A 19,196-nucleotide genomic window follows, 5' to 3' on the forward strand; every position below is an offset into this window, starting at 1 on the left:
GAACAGTTGCCTTGGTTGTATCTTAGGTAATCAGTGAGAGGGAGTGGTGACGCCTGCAGCAGATATACTTGCTTGTCTCCGCTCAAATTTAACAGTTATGAATTTGCTTACAATTTAAATATCTATGACTTCACTTTTTCCTTAAGGACAATCACTTTTCTCTCCTCATTGTGGTCTCTGTCAGCTCCCACTGGGTACCTTCTCTTTCCCAGTTTCCTCAAAGCAGCAGCCTTTATGCCAAGTCAGGCCCCAGCACTACCATCTTCCACTGATATGCTCACACTTACCTCTGGTGGGAAAGGATTGGTACGGGAGCTCTATTTGGTCCGCACAGCAGAATACATGTTGGTGTTGCTGGAGATATAGAGTGAAATAGCACAATTTGATTTTATTGTATCATCTTCAAGAAAACAGATTTCTTTTCGTCATACTTGCATTTTTCACTACTTTAGTCCACTACTTTACTTAAAATCTAAAACCAGCCATTGGCAACAACAGCTGTAAGAGGTGGGTGAGTGTGAAATATTGCATGGCTGCAGAGCACCATTTTCTACAGAAACAAGATCATGTCCATGCTTCGTGTTTCCTTTCTTGTCAGCTGCTGAGGAGGCTGAGACACTTTGTTCATCCTTAGAGCTGGCAAGGCAGGGGATAGCAGGAGGTCTCACATTTTCCACAGTAAAGAACTCTAAGACAAGGCACCATTACTCTCAGTGCAGGAGTAGGATGTGTAGCCCTCCATGTGCCTCCTACCCAGACTTCTACTTGGCCCGCAGCCTGTGTGGGCAAGTGGGAGAGGCCCCAGCCCAGAGGGTGGGGAGCACTGGAGGTCATTGCACCCCAAGTGACAGATACCAGCAATATTGCAGCTGTGCAAGGTTTATGTCTCAGGGAGTAACTTATTTCCAGTCACACTCAGTTTGTAATCGAGGTTGCCAGACTTATCTCTACGAACAGGATTTCTTCTGGAAACAGGCCATTGGGAAAATACTCATTTATCTACAAAACACACACTGCTTTCTTCCTTTGGAAAGTTGCATTTTGTCACTAAAAACAGGGTGGAGGCATGATTCTGAGATCCTCATCATCAAGCTTAAACTTTAAGTGGAAAACTTAGAGACACCATTGCTGGTGTGCAATCAAATGTGACAAACAGATTACAGTATCATTGGCTACCTCCCAAAACAAAATTTGTTGATGCTTATTAAGTCTGAAGAAAATGATCTCATGATAAAAACAGCAATCCAAATAAAGCCAGACAGACTCGAGTGATATTTATTGCAAACAGCTTTCTAGGTGTCTGAGGAAACATTGTGCCACCCAAGCAGTCAATAATTTAAATGTCTTTTGAAGAAATGTTAGCAAGTAAGAGAATAGCTTGTCTTCAAATAAAAAGAGATATTCCAAAGGAAGTAAAGCAGACTTCATGGGAAGAGCTTAATTAATATCCCTATATATTATCTTCCAAGAGAAACAACAGAGAAACAGGGGTCTATGTCAATTAACTGGGCAAAAATAACTGCTTAGTTAAAGGGGTGTAATTAAGAACCATGTCCCGAGAATTGCTTTTAGAGACCTTTTGCTGCTTAAAAAAAAGTTATCTGGGATAAGTTTTCCACTGTATAGTAGTTTCAGTAGCAATAGTTTGTTTGAATAAAATGCCTGGAAAAAGTTTGCAAAAGATGCAGCCAATAACAGAAAAATGTACTTGCACATATTTGCATTAACCAGAATCCATACACAGAAGAAAAATCAGGTAGTACTCAGAGATTGAAGCTCATTTTGAGTAACAAATGCTGACACCCCTCCCTTCCTTCTCCTCCTGCCTTTTCTACTTTTATTTGTTCTCCTCCTCTGAAAAACTTTAACAAAGATGCTCAGAATATAAATGAATAAAGTTGTACAAATCCCGCCAGTAAATATAATGGGTAATGCAGAAAAGTCCATGAAAAAAAAATAGGTTTTGGACAGTATGTAACAAAGAATGCAACAAAATTTGAGGAAAGAGAAGATAAATGGAATAGCTGCATTCAAAACAGCCTCCATGCTCTAAGTTCAGTGTGTCAAAGTGGCAGGCAATTAAAGAAGACTTTGTCACATGCGTACATGTGAGTATGATTACAGATCTTGCATGAATCCAACATTTCTTAATGTCTGAATACAATACTTAAAAAATAATAAAGTGTGATGCACTTATCTAAACGTATTGATTCATCTTAAGGAATTATTCAGTAATGTGCTTTGAATCCTTGTATTTCAGATTTTCATATTTCTATGAAACAGTATGAGCAGTACAGCACTGAGAATATTAGGTGCACAGGAACATTTAAAATGAAAATGGAAAACAGTAAGAAGCCATTTTCTGGAGATCTTGCAGTCATGCCATCATGACTCACATGACATGTACACAAGTTTACAGGCAGGTTTATAAGTTGAAATAACTGTTAGAATAAAAGACTCTGTAAGGAAACATTTAAACAAATGAAATATTCTGAAGTACTTTCAAATTAAGAACCAGTGGGAATATGGGAAGCCACTGTTTCAGAGACCTGGATAGAAATTTCTTCCTGAGTTGTTCAACAACATTTCATCTGAGTCTCTGGGAGGAGTTTATATGACCCTTTTTCTGTTTGGATCAGTCATGCTGGTGCTTTATAAAGTGATAAAAGTAAGAATCTCAGATAATATCAATGTTTCACCACACCTTCTAAAGATTTATATTTGTATCATTTTTAATGTGGCAATTTTTAATTATTAAAAAATTAGAAAACCAGATGGAATTACAAAACAGCAACAGGTTACTTAATCAACTTTTGCCTACTGGGATAAATAGAACATACCACAGAATATATCAAAGCAGACACTGATGAGACACTATACATTCCATTAGTATGCAAGAGTTTTCCTCTTCAGATATCAGTTCTTATCAGATATCATAAGCATATGGCCCATCAACCTTATTAAATAAACCCAGCAACTCATTATGTTATAATCCATAGCATATAACATCATGGCAAAAATCAAAAGAAGTACACTAGATCTCCCCACATATCTGTGAAATCTGCCACCAAATTATTGGAGGTGAACAAAGAATGAAAAATAATTGCTGTTATTTTAACAAGGACTATGAAATTTAAGTTAATTTGCAAATATTAATAAATCTCATTTACCTGTGCAAGAGGACCTTAGAACAAAAGTAATCAAATACTGAATTTGAAATTCGTCGTGCTTGTTAAACAATGTTAGAAATATTCGTAAAGCTCTATTGAATGACATGAACTACATACATGGGTAAAACAAGAAAACCAAGAGTGAATCAAAGTGCAAACCTGTAAACTCATAATAAAATAAACATTCTTCACTTGTATGAAATATCTCCCGAACTTATTGCATTACTTTGTAGATTTTTTGTAAAACTTTTCAGTATAATTTCCCAGGATGTGCTCTGAAATAAGAATGATTTCAAACAGGATGCCAATATGCTTCAAAGGGAAGCTCTACAATTGCTTTATTTGGCCAATCAATCCTAGCTGATGAATTTCAAGATCCCTAAAAAATTGATGGTAAATATTCCACATCAACTAAGTGTCTAAATGATGTGCAGCGATATCTTTAATGAGTGCCACAAAATAAATGTGTATGTGCATACAATTTGGTTATTGCTATCAGAATTATCAGCCTTCAATTTAATCTGGCCTACCAGAAGCCCACACAAATGGAAAAGAATAATTGCTGTGGATTTTTCACCAAGCTTCAAGAGAATGTTTGTTAGTACCTTCAGATTAATACCAGTTAGGTTTTGAACAGTTTCAGTCTCATGCTAGATGATGTAAAACAGATGAAAAAAAATGTGTTATGCAAAATATAAGAATACAGAAAAAACAGTATTATTTACTGAACAGCATCAAGTAATCAAATTTATACCATACAAGCATCAACAGAAAATGTAAATGTACTAATAAGGTAGTATCAACAAATTTTTTTAGCTACTTGAGATTCAGAACTGCTAATCTTGTATATCTTGCTTTAAAATGCATCAAGTATCTCTGTTTGTGTAGTATTTAAAAATTAGATAGTCAATGACTACAATGAAATGTATGTATAATACCTGAATTTAATATTTTAATACCTCAGGCCCAGATCATCAAAGCATTTAGGCTCCTATGCTGCAGGGAAGATCTGGGTCTCATTATATACTAACCCCTTTCGTGAAAGGAGTAGCTGTTTTTGATGTTGGGAATTTATAGTGTTGTCTTTCCCTATACATGGAGGGAAAGGGTCTACATTAAAGAAAGAGTGGTTTCAATAGGCTGAAAGGTTATGGTATTGTGACTACATGAACCACCTTCCCCACACAACATAAAAATATTCTAACATTAAGAATTATGTTACAACTCAGTGGAAATATGCAGTAATGCAATCCGTTTCCTTTGTCTGAATGACAAAAATGTAGTCTTAACAGTCACAAGAGCCTGCCTTGTGGTAGCTATTAAAAAAAAATATATTTATATATATATTTATGCAACTACTATGTGCATTAAACAAAATCACTTTATGAATCAGCAGGGTTTAATAACACTTTTATCTGAATCTCTGGGAAGGATGCACAGAAGTCCGTGGTGCTTCTTAGGAAAGATTTTGAAATGGCAAAGGATAGAAACCCATTTGTTTAATATCCTCAGATTTTTTTTTTTTTGTATTATGTTGTCTAAGAAATGGTCCATAACATTTCTGTCAGATAAAAAAGATCTATTGCCTTGACTTTAGTGTACCACTCAGAAATGAAAGATTTCTCTTGAAAAGAACTTGGTAATTAATTTTTAATGAACATTGAAACTGAAAATCAGCCCAATTTCATTGTGAACTCCCATGAAATAACAATTTCACCATTGTAAAATTCTCTGTTGCCTTCATTTCTTATCAGTTTGTATATCATGAATTGTTTGAAAGGATATTGATCAGCAATGTACAAGAAACATTGTACTACTCCTGGAAAGCATGTACATTGTGGCTCACTTACTCAGGTGGGTAGGCTATTTTAGAATTGAAAAGTGAGTGTACTTCCACATCTGTCTGTAGAAATATTGGAAAATTCTTTTATTTTTCTTTTTCACTTGCAATGAGATAATTTTCTCAATCACCTGTGAACACTGATCAGTGTTCTTTGCACTGAAAGTGTATACAGATTTGTCACTCAGTTTTTGACATACCAGAGAAGAACACTTGAACCACAGGGTAATCCCCTTGTGCACAAAAGCTTTATTATATTTTTGATTACTGTGCACCACCATACCTAAAGCCAATAAAGTGGCACTTGTGCCATAGTTCTGATACTATAGATGTCCAGTGACAAGTGTTCTGCATGAACCATTGTGTCTCAGTCCACTAACAAAGACTACGGTGTATCTTAGACAGTTTTCTTCCTGAACAAAGCTTATCCAAAATCTTCTTACTATCAGCAGCTTAGGGCTCCTTTTCTTTATAGAGATGCAAAGTAAATGTCTTACACCTGTAGGCCAGTACTGGTGTTCTGTCTTAAAAATTTTAGCACTGCTCTGATACGATGAAACCTTCTTTTTCTCCGACTGGTTCCACTTCAGCATATGCAGGATGTCCAGATCCTCTTCTGAATTTCATTGCTGGCCATCTGCTCGGACGCCGCTTTAACAGCAACAAGAAAAAAAGAAATTTTCAGAATATAAAGGGTACAACAATAAGTTAAAGTTTAAGAACTTTAATGATGAGCTGTACAGTCATCATTAGATGATAGGAGAAACATGCCCATTGCTTTTCCTGCCTAGTAGAGCACTGAGATTTACTAATATGCTCCATGGGAGACTGTGTTTCAGAGTCCACCAAAACCATACTACTTTTAATTATTTATATCATATTCTATAATCCAAGACTGACTAAATAGTGAGTTTTTATTCCAAACGATATAATTCATGAATACAGTAGGCTATGAGCTCAAATACAATAGGTTCCATCTAACCACCAGAAAGCACATATTTCCTGTGAGGGTGACAGAGCACTGACACAGGCTGCCAGAGAAGTTGAGGAGTCTCCCTTTTTGGAGATATTCAGAAGCTGTCCAGATGGTCCTGGGCAGGTTGTTCTAGGTAGCTCTCCTCAAGGAGGGACAGGTGGCACCAGATGGCCTCCAGAGATCCCTTCCAACCTCTATCATTCTGTCATTTTTGATTCTAATTGAGTAGTTTACTTTGATGGTTCAAATAGAATCAGCCTTTTCATTTAAATTCTTTTAACCTTTGAATGCAAGGGTCTTAAGAGTTCAAAACCAATTTTCATTAGTGTCTGTGGTGATGGCTTTAAAAATAGCTAAGAGACTGAGAAAATACATTTCTAGAGCAGATAAAACAGTTCCAGATTGTGACGGCTATAGGAAGGGAAAGTGCTTTACACAACTTGGATTTTTCAAAATGACTAACATCTGGGAAGGTGCAGATTTTAGATGACCATGTTGAGATTCTGCCAGAGAGAACAGTTTTCAGGACAGTAGGTGACAACTCTTTCATAATGTTAGCTAACAAAAAACACTTACTTAAAACGGTTATTCCCCAGAAAATTTCCTACTACTAACTATGCTAACACATTTTTTTTGACTACTGTTACAATCTGCTTGGAAGGAAGGCTGGAAGGTGTAAGGTACATAGAAACATTGCAGGAAAATAAGAGGAGAAACAATGATGGTAAATTACATCCTATATTTTCATTGCCACTTCAAAATAAAAATATTTTTACTTCACTTTCTACTTCTAAAAAATAAATATTTTATCTGATTTTCTGTCCCTTTAATACTGCATTTTGATTGACTTCTAATCAGTAAGGATATATCATGCTGCTGAATGTCTGTACTGGGGGCCACAAAGCAGGCACAGCTATGACAGTATGTCAGAACTCACGGTGCTGTTGGGCAGCAGTCCTTACAGAAATCTTGGAGCACAAAGTTTTTCTTGGTGGTCACTGTTAAGAAGATATGGTATGAAAGCAACTGGTTTATTTTTCTCCCGTTCCACAGTCTGGTTGATGTTGAGTCATCCAGAGCTAAATTCTGTTTGACAGGTAAGTTAAAACTGCAGGCCTCTCAATGCACACCTTCCTAAAAAGTAGGAAGGCAGAATCTTGTTCTCTTTAATGGATGTCTTTTCTTAATAAGCAAATTTAGTCTATTTAAAGTTTGGAGACTATTTTCTACCTAAGCTTGATTCAAACTGCCTTCAAAATTAAGAAGGACAGCTTGGTTATTGCTAAATAAAAAGGGTCATATTCTGTTTTCAGACTCACAGAAGTAAATCAAGAGTAATTCTACTAAATGCGTAGGACTTATTCCAGATTTACACCAGTATAAATGAGAATTTGACCAGAGAGTACTCGAAAGAAGAAAATGAAAATCAATGGAAAACTAATAGGGAAGAATAATTAGAAACAGTCTCAAATGGCAGCATATAAAAATGAACTGAGTCTTAATCTCTTAAGATGCTCATTTTAAAATGAATTCCTGATTAATTTCTACTCTCTTTCTACGCTGTTGCAATCTGATTTTACCATTTTCTATAATCCTTTTTTTTCCATTTCCCTTTCTACATGATGAAATGTGGTTAGTAGACAGATGTGTATCAGTTCTATTGATACAATGGGATACAACATAAATAGCAGCTAATGAAGAAATCAACATATTTGAAAGTCATCTCCAAACATTAGTTGCAGTTTTATGGTTTCTCTTCATGCTCATTCTTATCATGGTGAGATTTTCCATTCCTACTGAAAGTCTGTTTAACTTCAACTCCTGTGGATTTGAGTGTTTTAAGTGGTTACCAGTCTTAAAGCAATGACAAGCTACCAATTCATTGACTTGTCTATTGACCTCACAAAAATCTTTAGTGACATTACAGTTTTAATTGATAAAACGAAAAGCAATTTGATGCCAGGGGATAAACAGGTCCTTGAGTTACTGAAGTAGCTCAGGAAGAGCTTAATGCATTCTTGATTTTCTCTGCAAAGCAGAGTGATAAGTGGATTAAAAAAGCAAAACAAATAAAAAAACTCCATGACCTAAAAAAAACCCCTAATGAAACAACAAATGAAAGAAAACAGGAAGAACAAAAGCTGGGTACTTAACCTAATTCCTTATTTTTTTTTTATCCAATTTAACAGGAAAAAATATGCTTCATTCTCTGGAATTAGAAAATTAGAACTCAGAGGAAATCCTCCAAGCTGCCACTGAAGAGCTGTAATTCCTGCTTCCTTTCAGTGTGTAACGAAGCAGGAAAATGGAAATACAATTTTTCTCATAGCTTCCCTGAGTTCACTTTTTTAAGCAAATGAACTAGAGGAAAGCACTTGTGACTGAGACATGTGTCCTTCAGTTTGCATAAGACTAATTTATTATCTCCATTAAAAAACCCCTTAGATTCTACTGAGATCAATAAGATAAAATGAAAAAAATTAGCAGTCAATTGAAATTACCGTTCACACTGAAATTGAAATTTATCTTTCACATTTCTTACATTACACCTATCTACACAGTGGCTGCAAAGTAAATATGACTTCCTATGGCAATATTAAAGCTAGAATAAGCACCTTCATGTTAATATTGGTGTAGAGGTAGAATGGATAGTCTCACTTCTGAGAGAAAAACTGAAGTGATTACACCTCAAAATACTACAAGATTGAAGCAGGAGTATCTTCACACTGTTGTTTCATTGAAAGATCTCAAAGTTCATTCTCATGGTTGATCAAATTCTTCTTTTGACATCCTTGAACATGAGGGAAGCTTGAGACCTATAGAGCCACTGTTACCCATTAAACAGCACAATTTCATTAATATGTGATTAAAAAAAAAAACAATGTGAAATTTTACAATGAGATTTAAAAACCTATATTAGAAAATAATAAAATTAACTGAGTACACATAAGCAAGAGAGGAAGTCTACTTTGTACATGCCATAGGCAAATAGAGATTAAACAACATACAAGATCAAAACAGGACATATATTGTCCAATAAAGCTTTATTAGACTACTATATTTGAAAATTGATGACCTTCTTCTTCCTAAGGAACGGAGAGATTCTGGTGCTAGCATTATATACTGTCTCTAAAGCTTTTTACAGTTAAGCACTGCTTTTCACTGGAGATGGTAATTCATTAAAAGCAATTGCAATAATATGTTTTGTTAGCTGCAGTAATTATTAACTGTTACCCTTCATTTAATACAGCTGCATAAAAGAGAGTTTCTGCCAGCAAAAGGCAGAACTTAAAAGAACTTAATATGTATTACATCTTTGAAATTCTTATATCTTATCCCATATTTTTTTCATTCTACCCTCATCCTAATTTTCATTCCATAAAAAAAAAGGAATGAGCACAATTTTATACAGATCTGAAATGTCAGAAGAGTGATAAAGAGAAAACAGTGCTAAAAATCTGCCCCTTTGTAATCTCCCCACCCTTGCACACACACACAAACACTGCAAATCTATAAGAACATAAAAAGTTTTGTTATGTATAAAGTAACCAGAAAAAAAAGATACAGGGTGTTAGCATGTGGATCAACTCTTTGTTCTCACTCATCAGTAAACTTGAGCTGTCAGTTTCACCAAAATACAGACATATTTTCTTCTCCAAATGTAGCTTATGCAAGTACAAATACTTGACAGTGTGAGAAGCAAATTAATTTTCCACTTGCCAATACAAAAAGCTGAAGTTATTGAGTAGAATCATGGTGTCATAGAATCAATTAGGTTGGAAAAGACCACTAAGATTATCTAGTTCCTCCATGCCCACTAACCATGTCCCTCAGCGCCACATGGACATGTTTCTTGAACACGTCTAGGGACAGTGACTCCACCACCTTCCTGGGCAGCCTGTGCCAATGCATTATCATTCTTTCCCGAGAAGGAATTTTTCTTAATATCCAACCCAAACCTCCCTTGGCATAACTTAGGGCCATTACCTCTTGAGTAGTTTTTAGGTTGAATGCTTTGATCCAACTCTGTCTTCACTATTGATTATTTTTCTGTATTTCAAACCTTTTATACTTTCAGGACTGTTTCACTGTTTCTTCTGAAGGTTACATCTTACTTATATATTGATGTCCAATTCTTTACTTAATTCGAATGTATAAAGATATTTCAATCTGTTTAAAAGACTTTGCCAACAACACATGCTTAAGTTTGGAAGTGTGTAAGAGTGGAAGTGGAAGAGCCATCTAAATGCTGGATTAATTGTTAGAACTCTGGACAAAGTGCAAAGACTATGAATTAAGAAAAAGGAGAAAAATACAGTAAAGTCTATTACTAAATGTGTTAACCTGATGTCATCAAAACCTATTAGTATAAGTCTGCTGTTAATCTACCTGGCTATTCAAGCCTTTTACACTCTCAAGAGAAGGAAAGGTCCTCCTGTTATTAATTGCTTTGCCCATAATGTTTGCATATTTAAATTTATGTGAAATACTGTTTGTTTTATTTGTCCACCAGTCTTTAGTCTCTACTACAAACATCTAATTTACTTGGCAAACTGCAGTCAGAAATGGAAGGTGCTTCAAATATCTGAAACTGTATATCTAGAAATAAGAAAAGATCAATTGCCTGAAACCATGTTAATTTAACATTTTGAAGAAACTGTTGAAAAAATAGATTGCTTTAGACGATAAGATTCAGTACTGTCATTTACTGACAATTTATTTTTCTCTTTGATAGAAATGCTTGTTTAAACTATCTCTCTGTGATTTAAAATGCTTCTCAGTATAACGTTTCTGCAGTCTTAGGTTCATCTAAGTAGCAGACTGCTGATGGAAAAGAAAGAGAATGCCTTCTTCCTCCCCGCCTTTGACTTTTATTGTCAGTGTTGGCTATTTATTTTAGTACTTCTCCCCTGTTGCTGATTTAGGTTTCCCCTGCTGGTTCCTGCCGAGCTGGATAAGCTTTGGAAAAAATAACTTTACTATCAGTACAAGGCAATGGCAGTGAGATCAATGGCAATATCCCAAATGACACAAAGGCTACATGACTTTGAAAGAAGAGAAAAAATGATACTTCTTACCTTTTCTTTAATAATCATTTTCATGAAATTCAATTCAGCTCTAAATTCTGGACAAAACTGAACTGATGACTGTGTCAAGACTTATTCAAACTAAAAGTACAATCCTCATGAAATGCATATACATATACATATAATAAAAACAATGGGCCAAAAGAAATCAGTAGAGCTGTGTGAGGTTCATCACTTATCTAAGGGAACTGAGAAGCTGAATCTTTGTAAAATTCTTTCTTTCCTTCTCTCTTTCTCTCCTTTTTTCTTTTTTTCTACTTTCATTTATTTCAAGAGATAGATTGTATTTGTGACTTTAATGCAGAAACCGGTAAATGGTGCATGGAGAACAGCGTTGGCTATTAAACAATGGCTGTTGTATGTGAAGTGTTGCTATGAGCAGAGATGAACAGCAGTGAGCCAGAAATGCCCATAAAATTCCTGAGCTCTGAAACACCCAGGTCAGTCTCAGGCTTTTTTTTGGACTATTTCTTCCCCTATTACTTCAATTTTTTTTTTTTTTTCTCTAAGCAGGCAAAGTAAGAACAGAAGGTCAAAATCTGAAGAAAATCTACTGTAAGATCTGAGTGCTGGTGAATGTTTCCAGGCACTGCAAAACAATCCTCTATGCAGCTTTAATGTTAGAAAAATGTCTAACAGCGCTTTCCCAGACAAATTCAGATATAGCTCAGGATTTGGGAACCATCCTCAAAAATATACTAATAGTTAGTCACATTAACGTGAGGCTGATGGGTAAATGACACAAATTCAGAATGTTGGTTGGTCTTCATGCTAAAAAAGCAGTCCCAGGTTCATTTAGTTTTCTACTAGAGATAAAATTCAACTACATCAGGAACAGTTGAGGTGCATCCCCCAGGCACTGATCATGCACTGTTAGCTGCCGAAAATCTGCAGCTGCTCATTCGTTCCTCCCCTCTCTGCAAGGTCACCCCTCACCCAGCTCCATAGCTGGCCATTTGAAAAAAACAGATTTGTGAAATTATCCAGCCTGAATATCCACAATGATGTTAAACATCTAAAAGAGACACAGGTATGTGTATGTGTGTGTGTGAGCCTGTGAGGGTACAGCTGAATTATTAAAAAAACTACTGAAAAATCTCCAAGGAGGGTGGGAACATGAAGGCAAAGGCAGCTAGTTACATTTAAAATAGGATCTTTGGTCAAAATTCATTCATACCCCCACAGCTTCAGAGTCTACACCTCTGGAAAGATTTCCTTTTATGCTGAATATAAGAGAAAGGCTTTTTGCCTGAGGTGAAGATGATCCCAACTTGTATTGTTAGTTTAGACTCCTTAAAACTTGCTAGTTGCAGAGAACTGCCACTGAGAATTTTATTCTTTTGCTGAGCCTTGCAAACGTACATTTGCCAACAATATCTCTGCCTAGTTCGGATAACATACTTGCAACATCTGACACCTTGCACTCATATTGGGAAAAATTCTACAGAATTCTCAGCTATGGCCACATCATGTTGCCTCTGTCCCCCAAACAGAGCTAAGTTTCAAACATTAAAAGGACTTTGGATCAAAATATAAACAAGAAAGGTGAGAAAAATAGAAAAAGTATGCATACAAAATCTTATGTCAGGGGTGGCAACCCTTTTGTCCACAGAATACTGAGTGCAGATAGACAAAAGTCATCTTAGTTTGCCTTATGCTTTGCCTTCTGATTTGATAAATGTTCTCTGGATTTTAATTGCAAAAAATGCAAAATCAATAAAAAATCTAAAAGGAAGAAGACCCTCACTGCAAGAAAGACATTGAGGCCCTGGAACGTGTTCAAAGAAGGGTAACAAGGCTGGTGAGGGGTCTGGAACACAGGCCATATGAGGAAAGGCTGAAGGAGCTGGGAATGTTCAGCCTGGAGAAGAGGAGGCTCAGGGGAGACCTCATTGCTCTCTATAACTTCCTGAAGGGAGGTTGTAGTGAGCTGAGGGTCGGGCTCTTCTCTCGTGTCATTAGTGATAGGACCAGAGGGAATGGTTTCAAGCTACGGCAGGGGAGATTCAAGCTGGACATTAGGAAGTATTACTTTTCAGAAAGGGTGGTCGGGCACTGGAATGGACTGCCCAGGGAAGTGGTGGAGTCGCCAATCCTGGGGGTGTTCAAGGAAAGACTGGATGTTGTGTTGAGGGACATGGTTTAGTGGGAGCTATTGGTAATAGGTGAACAGTTGGACTGGATGATCTTTTAGGTCTTTTCCAACCTTGGTGATTCTATGATTCTATGATTCTAAGACAAATGAAGAAAAAGAAGGCAAGAAGTAAAAGCTAAAAAAGAATCTAAAGCTGCTATCTGGTGTGCAACTTGGACAAAATTAGAGGAAATCCGTCTGACAGCTGGCAGTGACTTTACTTATGTTTACATTCAGCTTTTAGAAATAGTCTGAATTCACTTGAACTTTGATTGGAACCCCCTTGCTTAAAAATTTGATAATTCCTTCTGTTTCTACGCTGCCAGAGAAGACTCTAACTTAAAGAATGAAATGCATGTTGAATAGGAAGATAACTGATCTGAAAGCAACGCCTCTTATTTTATTATGTTGAAGAATATGGTGGTATGGCAGTTGAAGCTGAATCTTCAATATTCCAATATTCCACTACATTTTGCTGCTCTGTAACAGATGGCAGCAGAGGAGCATTCTGACAAAATGGCATCTGACATGAAAGTGCAGGTGAAGCAAACGTGTGCGATTGAATTCCTCCATGGAGAGCAAATTGCACCTGTTGACATTCAGCAGCACTTAGTGAACATTTACGCAGACCAAATAGTGGATGTGAGCACAGTGAAATGGTGGATGGTGCATTTCAACAAAGGCAACAGCAATGTGAAAGACAAGACATGTTCCAGATGATCCTGCAGATTTTTCAGACAATGTCATGCAGGCTCTTGTTCACTGTTGGTGAAAATGCATAGCTAGTGGTTGTGACTATGTTGAAAAACATTGTTTTTCTTTTTTTCTTTTTTTTTTCCAGATAAGAATTTGCTCTATCAAATAACGTTATTACTTTTTACTCTTTCTAGAAAAGTATTCAGCTCTTCAGATTGTATTGTTTTAAAATGGCATACCTTTATGAACAAATTGAATAGTATTGGCACGTGAGACTTTTCTAGCCCTTTTTACAAATAATTATTTCATTCCAGTGAAGAATGAACTCAACAGCTGCGAATAAAACACTAGAGAAAACTCTTCCTTCAGACTTCAGGGGTAAAAAAAAATAATCATAGAATAACGTTACCTAAGACAATAGTTTCTTTTGAAATAAATGACCTTTTCCTTGACTTCTGTGTATCGCTTAATTAAATCAATTAGTGCATTCAGGATTTCATTCAGTGCTACTCAGAGGTGTCACAAGGGGTTGCACTTATCAGTACAAAGTTAAACAGTGCAGTTCATGCACTGGGAAATTTCTGTTAAGAAAAGGGCAAAAATGAGGGGCAACACAACTGGGATTTGGGTTTAACTATAGGGAAACCTAAGTAAAATGGTTAGTGAATATTGGGTGATGACTGGAGAGAAGAACACAAAAGAGAAACAGACTAAAAGCATATGATATGGGATCAATTCATTATAGTTTTCTTTATTCGGTAATCACTCATGACTATAAACCAAATTCTTTTTGGTAGAAAAGAATTCCTATAGAAAATTTCATTTTCTCATATTGTCATGTACAGAGGAATTGAGTTGAATAAGTGTCAGAATCTGCAATTTAGATGTCTGCACCTAAGGTAGCTATCTATCTTTGAGAGAGAAAAATAGTAATTTGCCTAATTATTAAGGAAATGTCTCAAATACGTCAGATGAATCATAGTCTGTTTCTTTCTATACTAATAAAAAGAGCAAAAGGAGATGATATTAGACTTAGATGTTAAAATCATGTAAAAAGAGTCCTTCCCACACTCTGATGTAAAGTGTTTAAAAAATGTCTACAAATGAATGTACAGAATATATATATATATAAGCCTGCTAACAGGCTTTCAAATACATACACAAGTTCAGTCAATCCTTTCTGAGAATGAAATGAATACATTTAAATCTTTTTCCAAAGAAAAATAATAGAAAAACTCTATGTTCTAAAAGCAAATGTCAGTGTACATGGAAGCTAATGAAAAATATACTGAGGAAAAGGAAATATATGAGAGGTGATATCTGAGATGTATCTTTTGTGAATGACCTGTTTTAAATGGAACAAGTGAAAGCAGTAACACTTACAGAAGAAGCAAAGTGACAAACATACTAAGTATGAAATAGCAGCGTCTGCTAGGTAGGCACGCCCATTTCTTCAAATCTCATACTAGGAATTGAAGAATATTTTCTAGATTTAATTAAGAAAAAAATTCTATTCTGAAGACTCCAAATAGTGATACAGTGTTACTTTTGTCTTACCTCTATGAAGAAGAGACTAGCTGCTGATGTTGGATGTTGGTACATATAGACAGTCACGAGGATGGCTGCAGCCACAATGAGGACCAGGACTAGAATGCCAATGATTAAACCAGCATGAAGTGTTCCACCCTTTTTCTCTGCAGCGCTGTCATCTGTGGAAGCTGCATGAATGACACACTTATTAGTGCAGTAACTTACATCTTATCCATTCTATTTCACATCCGGTAACTGAACATTTGCTTTTTCATTATTACATATCTTGCTTTCTAAATCCTATTTTGAAAAAAGATGCTAGGTGCTCTTTCTCACACAACTGAAAAATCATATAATCTTAATGAACACATGTCCAAACATTTTACTAATTTCGATTCAATAAACAAAATTAATATACTTTCATTTGAACATAATCTGGACATTCAGAAGTTCCTAATTACCTTCATAATGAATTTTGCTTTGATTTTCTCATAAAACCATTGCAATTGCCCTACAGACAAGCATCAATTGAATACATTTTGAGTGTTGCATTTTATTCTAGTTTTTAAAGCTTCAAGTTGAGAGATGCCACAAATCCCTATGAGGTCTAGATAATAAACATTCTGAAAGCCCAATTCATTAGCTTAGAGAGGGGTTTTGAACCATCCTGTGCAACTGAATCAAACTGCCAACACTGTAACAGATGGATGTTAAATGACCCTGCAACATTTTAACCTTGGTCCAAATGGAACACACATCCAAATATTACCAAAGATCATCCATTCTACTAGACCTGATTCAGAGAGATTGTTCATGCTATGCTCCTTCCAGGAGAAAAAGTGCTGTTCTATCACAAAAGCAACTTGTCAACTCTGCCTTCAAATAAGTGACTGTAAATCTTTTAATAGCACTGTAACCTCTGTGAAAAAGTCTCCCAGTAAATTAGACAAGATTCACTCATGATTGGATGTGATTTCTACTTTTGGTACCCTAGAGCCCAAATATTCCCACTGCTTTCTGCTTTTCTGCCAATCACCTCCATGATATACTCCATACAAAACTTGTCTCTGATCTCACATGCTTTTCTTTTTCAATTCCATTTTTAAATTTCCTCTCACAGTATTTGTTTGCCAAGCTGACTATAGTGAAAATGGCTGATTTTTACAGTCATCCTTTTGGTTGTACCATTTCCCTGAACTATTTGTTTGGTTGTTTTAGAATGTCACAGTCTGTGAGGTCAGTGGCCATCTACCTTTGATTTGCTCTTAGAAAACAGCCACTGAATTATGAGTATTGCTTCAAATTACAATGCTAATACAACTGATAACAACCTTAACAGTACTTGAGCATGGTCTTTCACTGTTCATAAGATGGTGAACAACACTCCATACTAAGATTAAAAAAAATGAACTAGAAAATAATAAGAGAATCTACTAATACTAATGCTTCATATGAGGGGCAGTAAAAGAAAATAGGAATAGTTAACCACACTGAGGTTAAGTGTAACAGTTCAAGCATCCCATGGAAGGCCTGCATGGCTGTTTCCACAGATGACTGCATGGCATCATTACAGCAATAGGGAAAAATGGAAAATGAAGATGCATTATCTTAGCCAAGAGCTGTTTCTAACTATCACATGGAAATATTTCCTTGTGAGAAGAACTTATTCCTGTAAGTTTCCCAGTACCAGCCTTATCTGATTTTTTTTTTTTAACAGCATAGACAGTGAAAATTTCCAACCCATTCTTTGATATTGTAGTGAAATAAGGGAGATAATGCCCATAATGTAGACCTTTGAGCATTTCCAAATGCATTCATTGTCAAATACTACTCAGAACAATTCACTGTGGTAGCCTTCATGGAGGAAGATAGAAGAAATGTGATCCTGAAAAAGATGGCTCTAGCTTTCAAACAGCAGAGTTCTTTACTCAGCATTGCCATTAATAATATACTAAATAGCTACTCACTTCCAGCTGAGTATAGCTGATGTATAAAACTCTAGAATTAATTTGTGCACCGCAACTATATTTATTACTTGTACATATGTTTCAAATGGCAAAGCAAACACAAGTTAAGCAACTGACAGGCCATCAGAGAAGGCCTGCTTTATTGTACATGCTTTGGGTTGGGCTATTGATTTCCAGTAATGAGAACCTACTTGTTGTGTGAATCACCCCACAGAGAAGTAACAACTTCCCATAAGGAGTGGGTGATTCCTAGCTTGTCTTTCTCATAATTGTCTGACAACTTCATACTCCTCCACTCAACTCTTCAGTGCCACACTGATGAATCATAAACTATCACTTGCACACATTTCCAGGCCACTTTACATAAAATTAATATTTTGCATTGCTACTATTTTATGGTTCAAAGCAGAACATCATATTCTGCATATTAAAAAATGCTAGATTTCAGCAAAGGTACTGACCACTTTATAAAGGCCATTAAATTAATCTGTTTTGATTTAATATTTTCTCAGTATTTAGCATACAGATTTGCAAATAAGAATGCTGTCACTTCACAGTAGAACAGGTGACAGTAGGCTGCCTAGTCTAGGGTAGTGTACTGCGTGGACATCACTGCAGTGATCAGAATGGCAAACGTGAAAACAAATGAAATAGATTCTTAAATAACAACACTGGTAGTAACTTGTCATTTCCATAATCAAAATTCAGTTCATTGACCTCAGGGTTATAATACTCATGAGAAATTGATTTCACTGTCTTTGCACAGAGACAATAAACAATGTTGTCAACTTTGAGAACACTCCCTGCTTGGAAATCAACTGACAGCTCTTTTAAAAAGCTACCAAGGGAAATAGATGTTATGTTACTGTGTTATGTCTCTAGTTGCAGTTGAGTTAGATTCCTTTGGTGCACGAAAAGCAAAAATCTCAAGAAATTATCACATGTAAATATCTTGTTCTGTTCCATGGTCACTGTGATGCTGACTTTACCATGAACAAAAGTGTGTACAAACTGAGACAGTTAGAGCACTTGTAAACATGTTATAGATACTTTCTCACCACTGGTATTGCATAATAGCAATTGAGGTCTACAAAAATAATGAAATACAATATGTTCTGTTATTTAAGCCCAAGGCTCACATAAAGTTGCCACTATAACAATTTTATATATAAGAAAAAGAACAAGACCTGTGATACATATATAAATGTCTGCCATGATATGAGATAGAAAAGTAGCAACTTACCAAAGATTTACATCTCTGTACGAGCAGAGATATGAAAAGTTTTTATTGGAAATGGAAGAAAACTATGTGAAGTTCTATTGCTTTCTGACTAGGATCTTTCCTTTAGACAAAATAACATTGATTCAATGGCAAATAACAGATGGTAGTATAAAAATGAATTTTGTTGCATACCAGGAAATTGAAAATGAAGTTTCATCTTTATTTTAAAATGAGTCTTTTTCCATGTTATCCCTTCTCACTCTTGTATTTTGATCAGAAAGCAAAAAATTCCAATCTAATTGCTTAGATGCACATGCACCTTTAAGGATCATCATGTAATATCTTATTTGACTCTCCTGACTGACATAGTATACTAGCAAAGTCAGGGATATAAATGTCCTAAGCAGCAGTGATCAGCCTGAAGGAAGTAATTCAGTCCTGTTTCTCCATGAAGAAAACTGAGATCTTCTCCCTTCTTTTTACCAGATTTATGAATTTTCATGGTAAATTCTTGAATTTGTCACAAAGAGATAAGGAATAGACACTGATTTATTACAAGATGAGCATTTACTGT

At 35.8% G+C, this 19,196-nt stretch overlaps 1 protein-coding gene across 1 annotated transcript in view; it reads right to left on the reverse strand.

The window, feature by feature from the left end:
- Nucleotides 1–1,233: 1,233 nt before the first annotated feature.
- The window catches only part of PLXDC2 (plexin domain containing 2), a 106,176-nt gene continuing 88,213 nt past the window's right edge, over nucleotides 1,234–19,196 (reverse strand). Inside the window, exons 8-9 of the mRNA XM_010712710.3 lie at nucleotides 15,461–15,621; nucleotides 1,234–5,661 (exon numbers count right to left, since the gene is read on the reverse strand). Of these exons, the coding sequence (XP_010711012.1) occupies nucleotides 5,545–5,661; nucleotides 15,461–15,621 (278 nt within the window). The 3' untranslated portion in view covers nucleotides 1,234–5,544. The remainder of the gene's footprint in view (nucleotides 5,662–15,460; nucleotides 15,622–19,196) is intronic.

This window comes from Meleagris gallopavo, chromosome 6 (genome assembly GCF_000146605.3).
Source record: "Meleagris gallopavo isolate NT-WF06-2002-E0010 breed Aviagen turkey brand Nicholas breeding stock chromosome 6, Turkey_5.1, whole genome shotgun sequence".
Classification (NCBI taxonomy): Eukaryota; Metazoa; Chordata; class Aves; order Galliformes; family Phasianidae; genus Meleagris; species Meleagris gallopavo.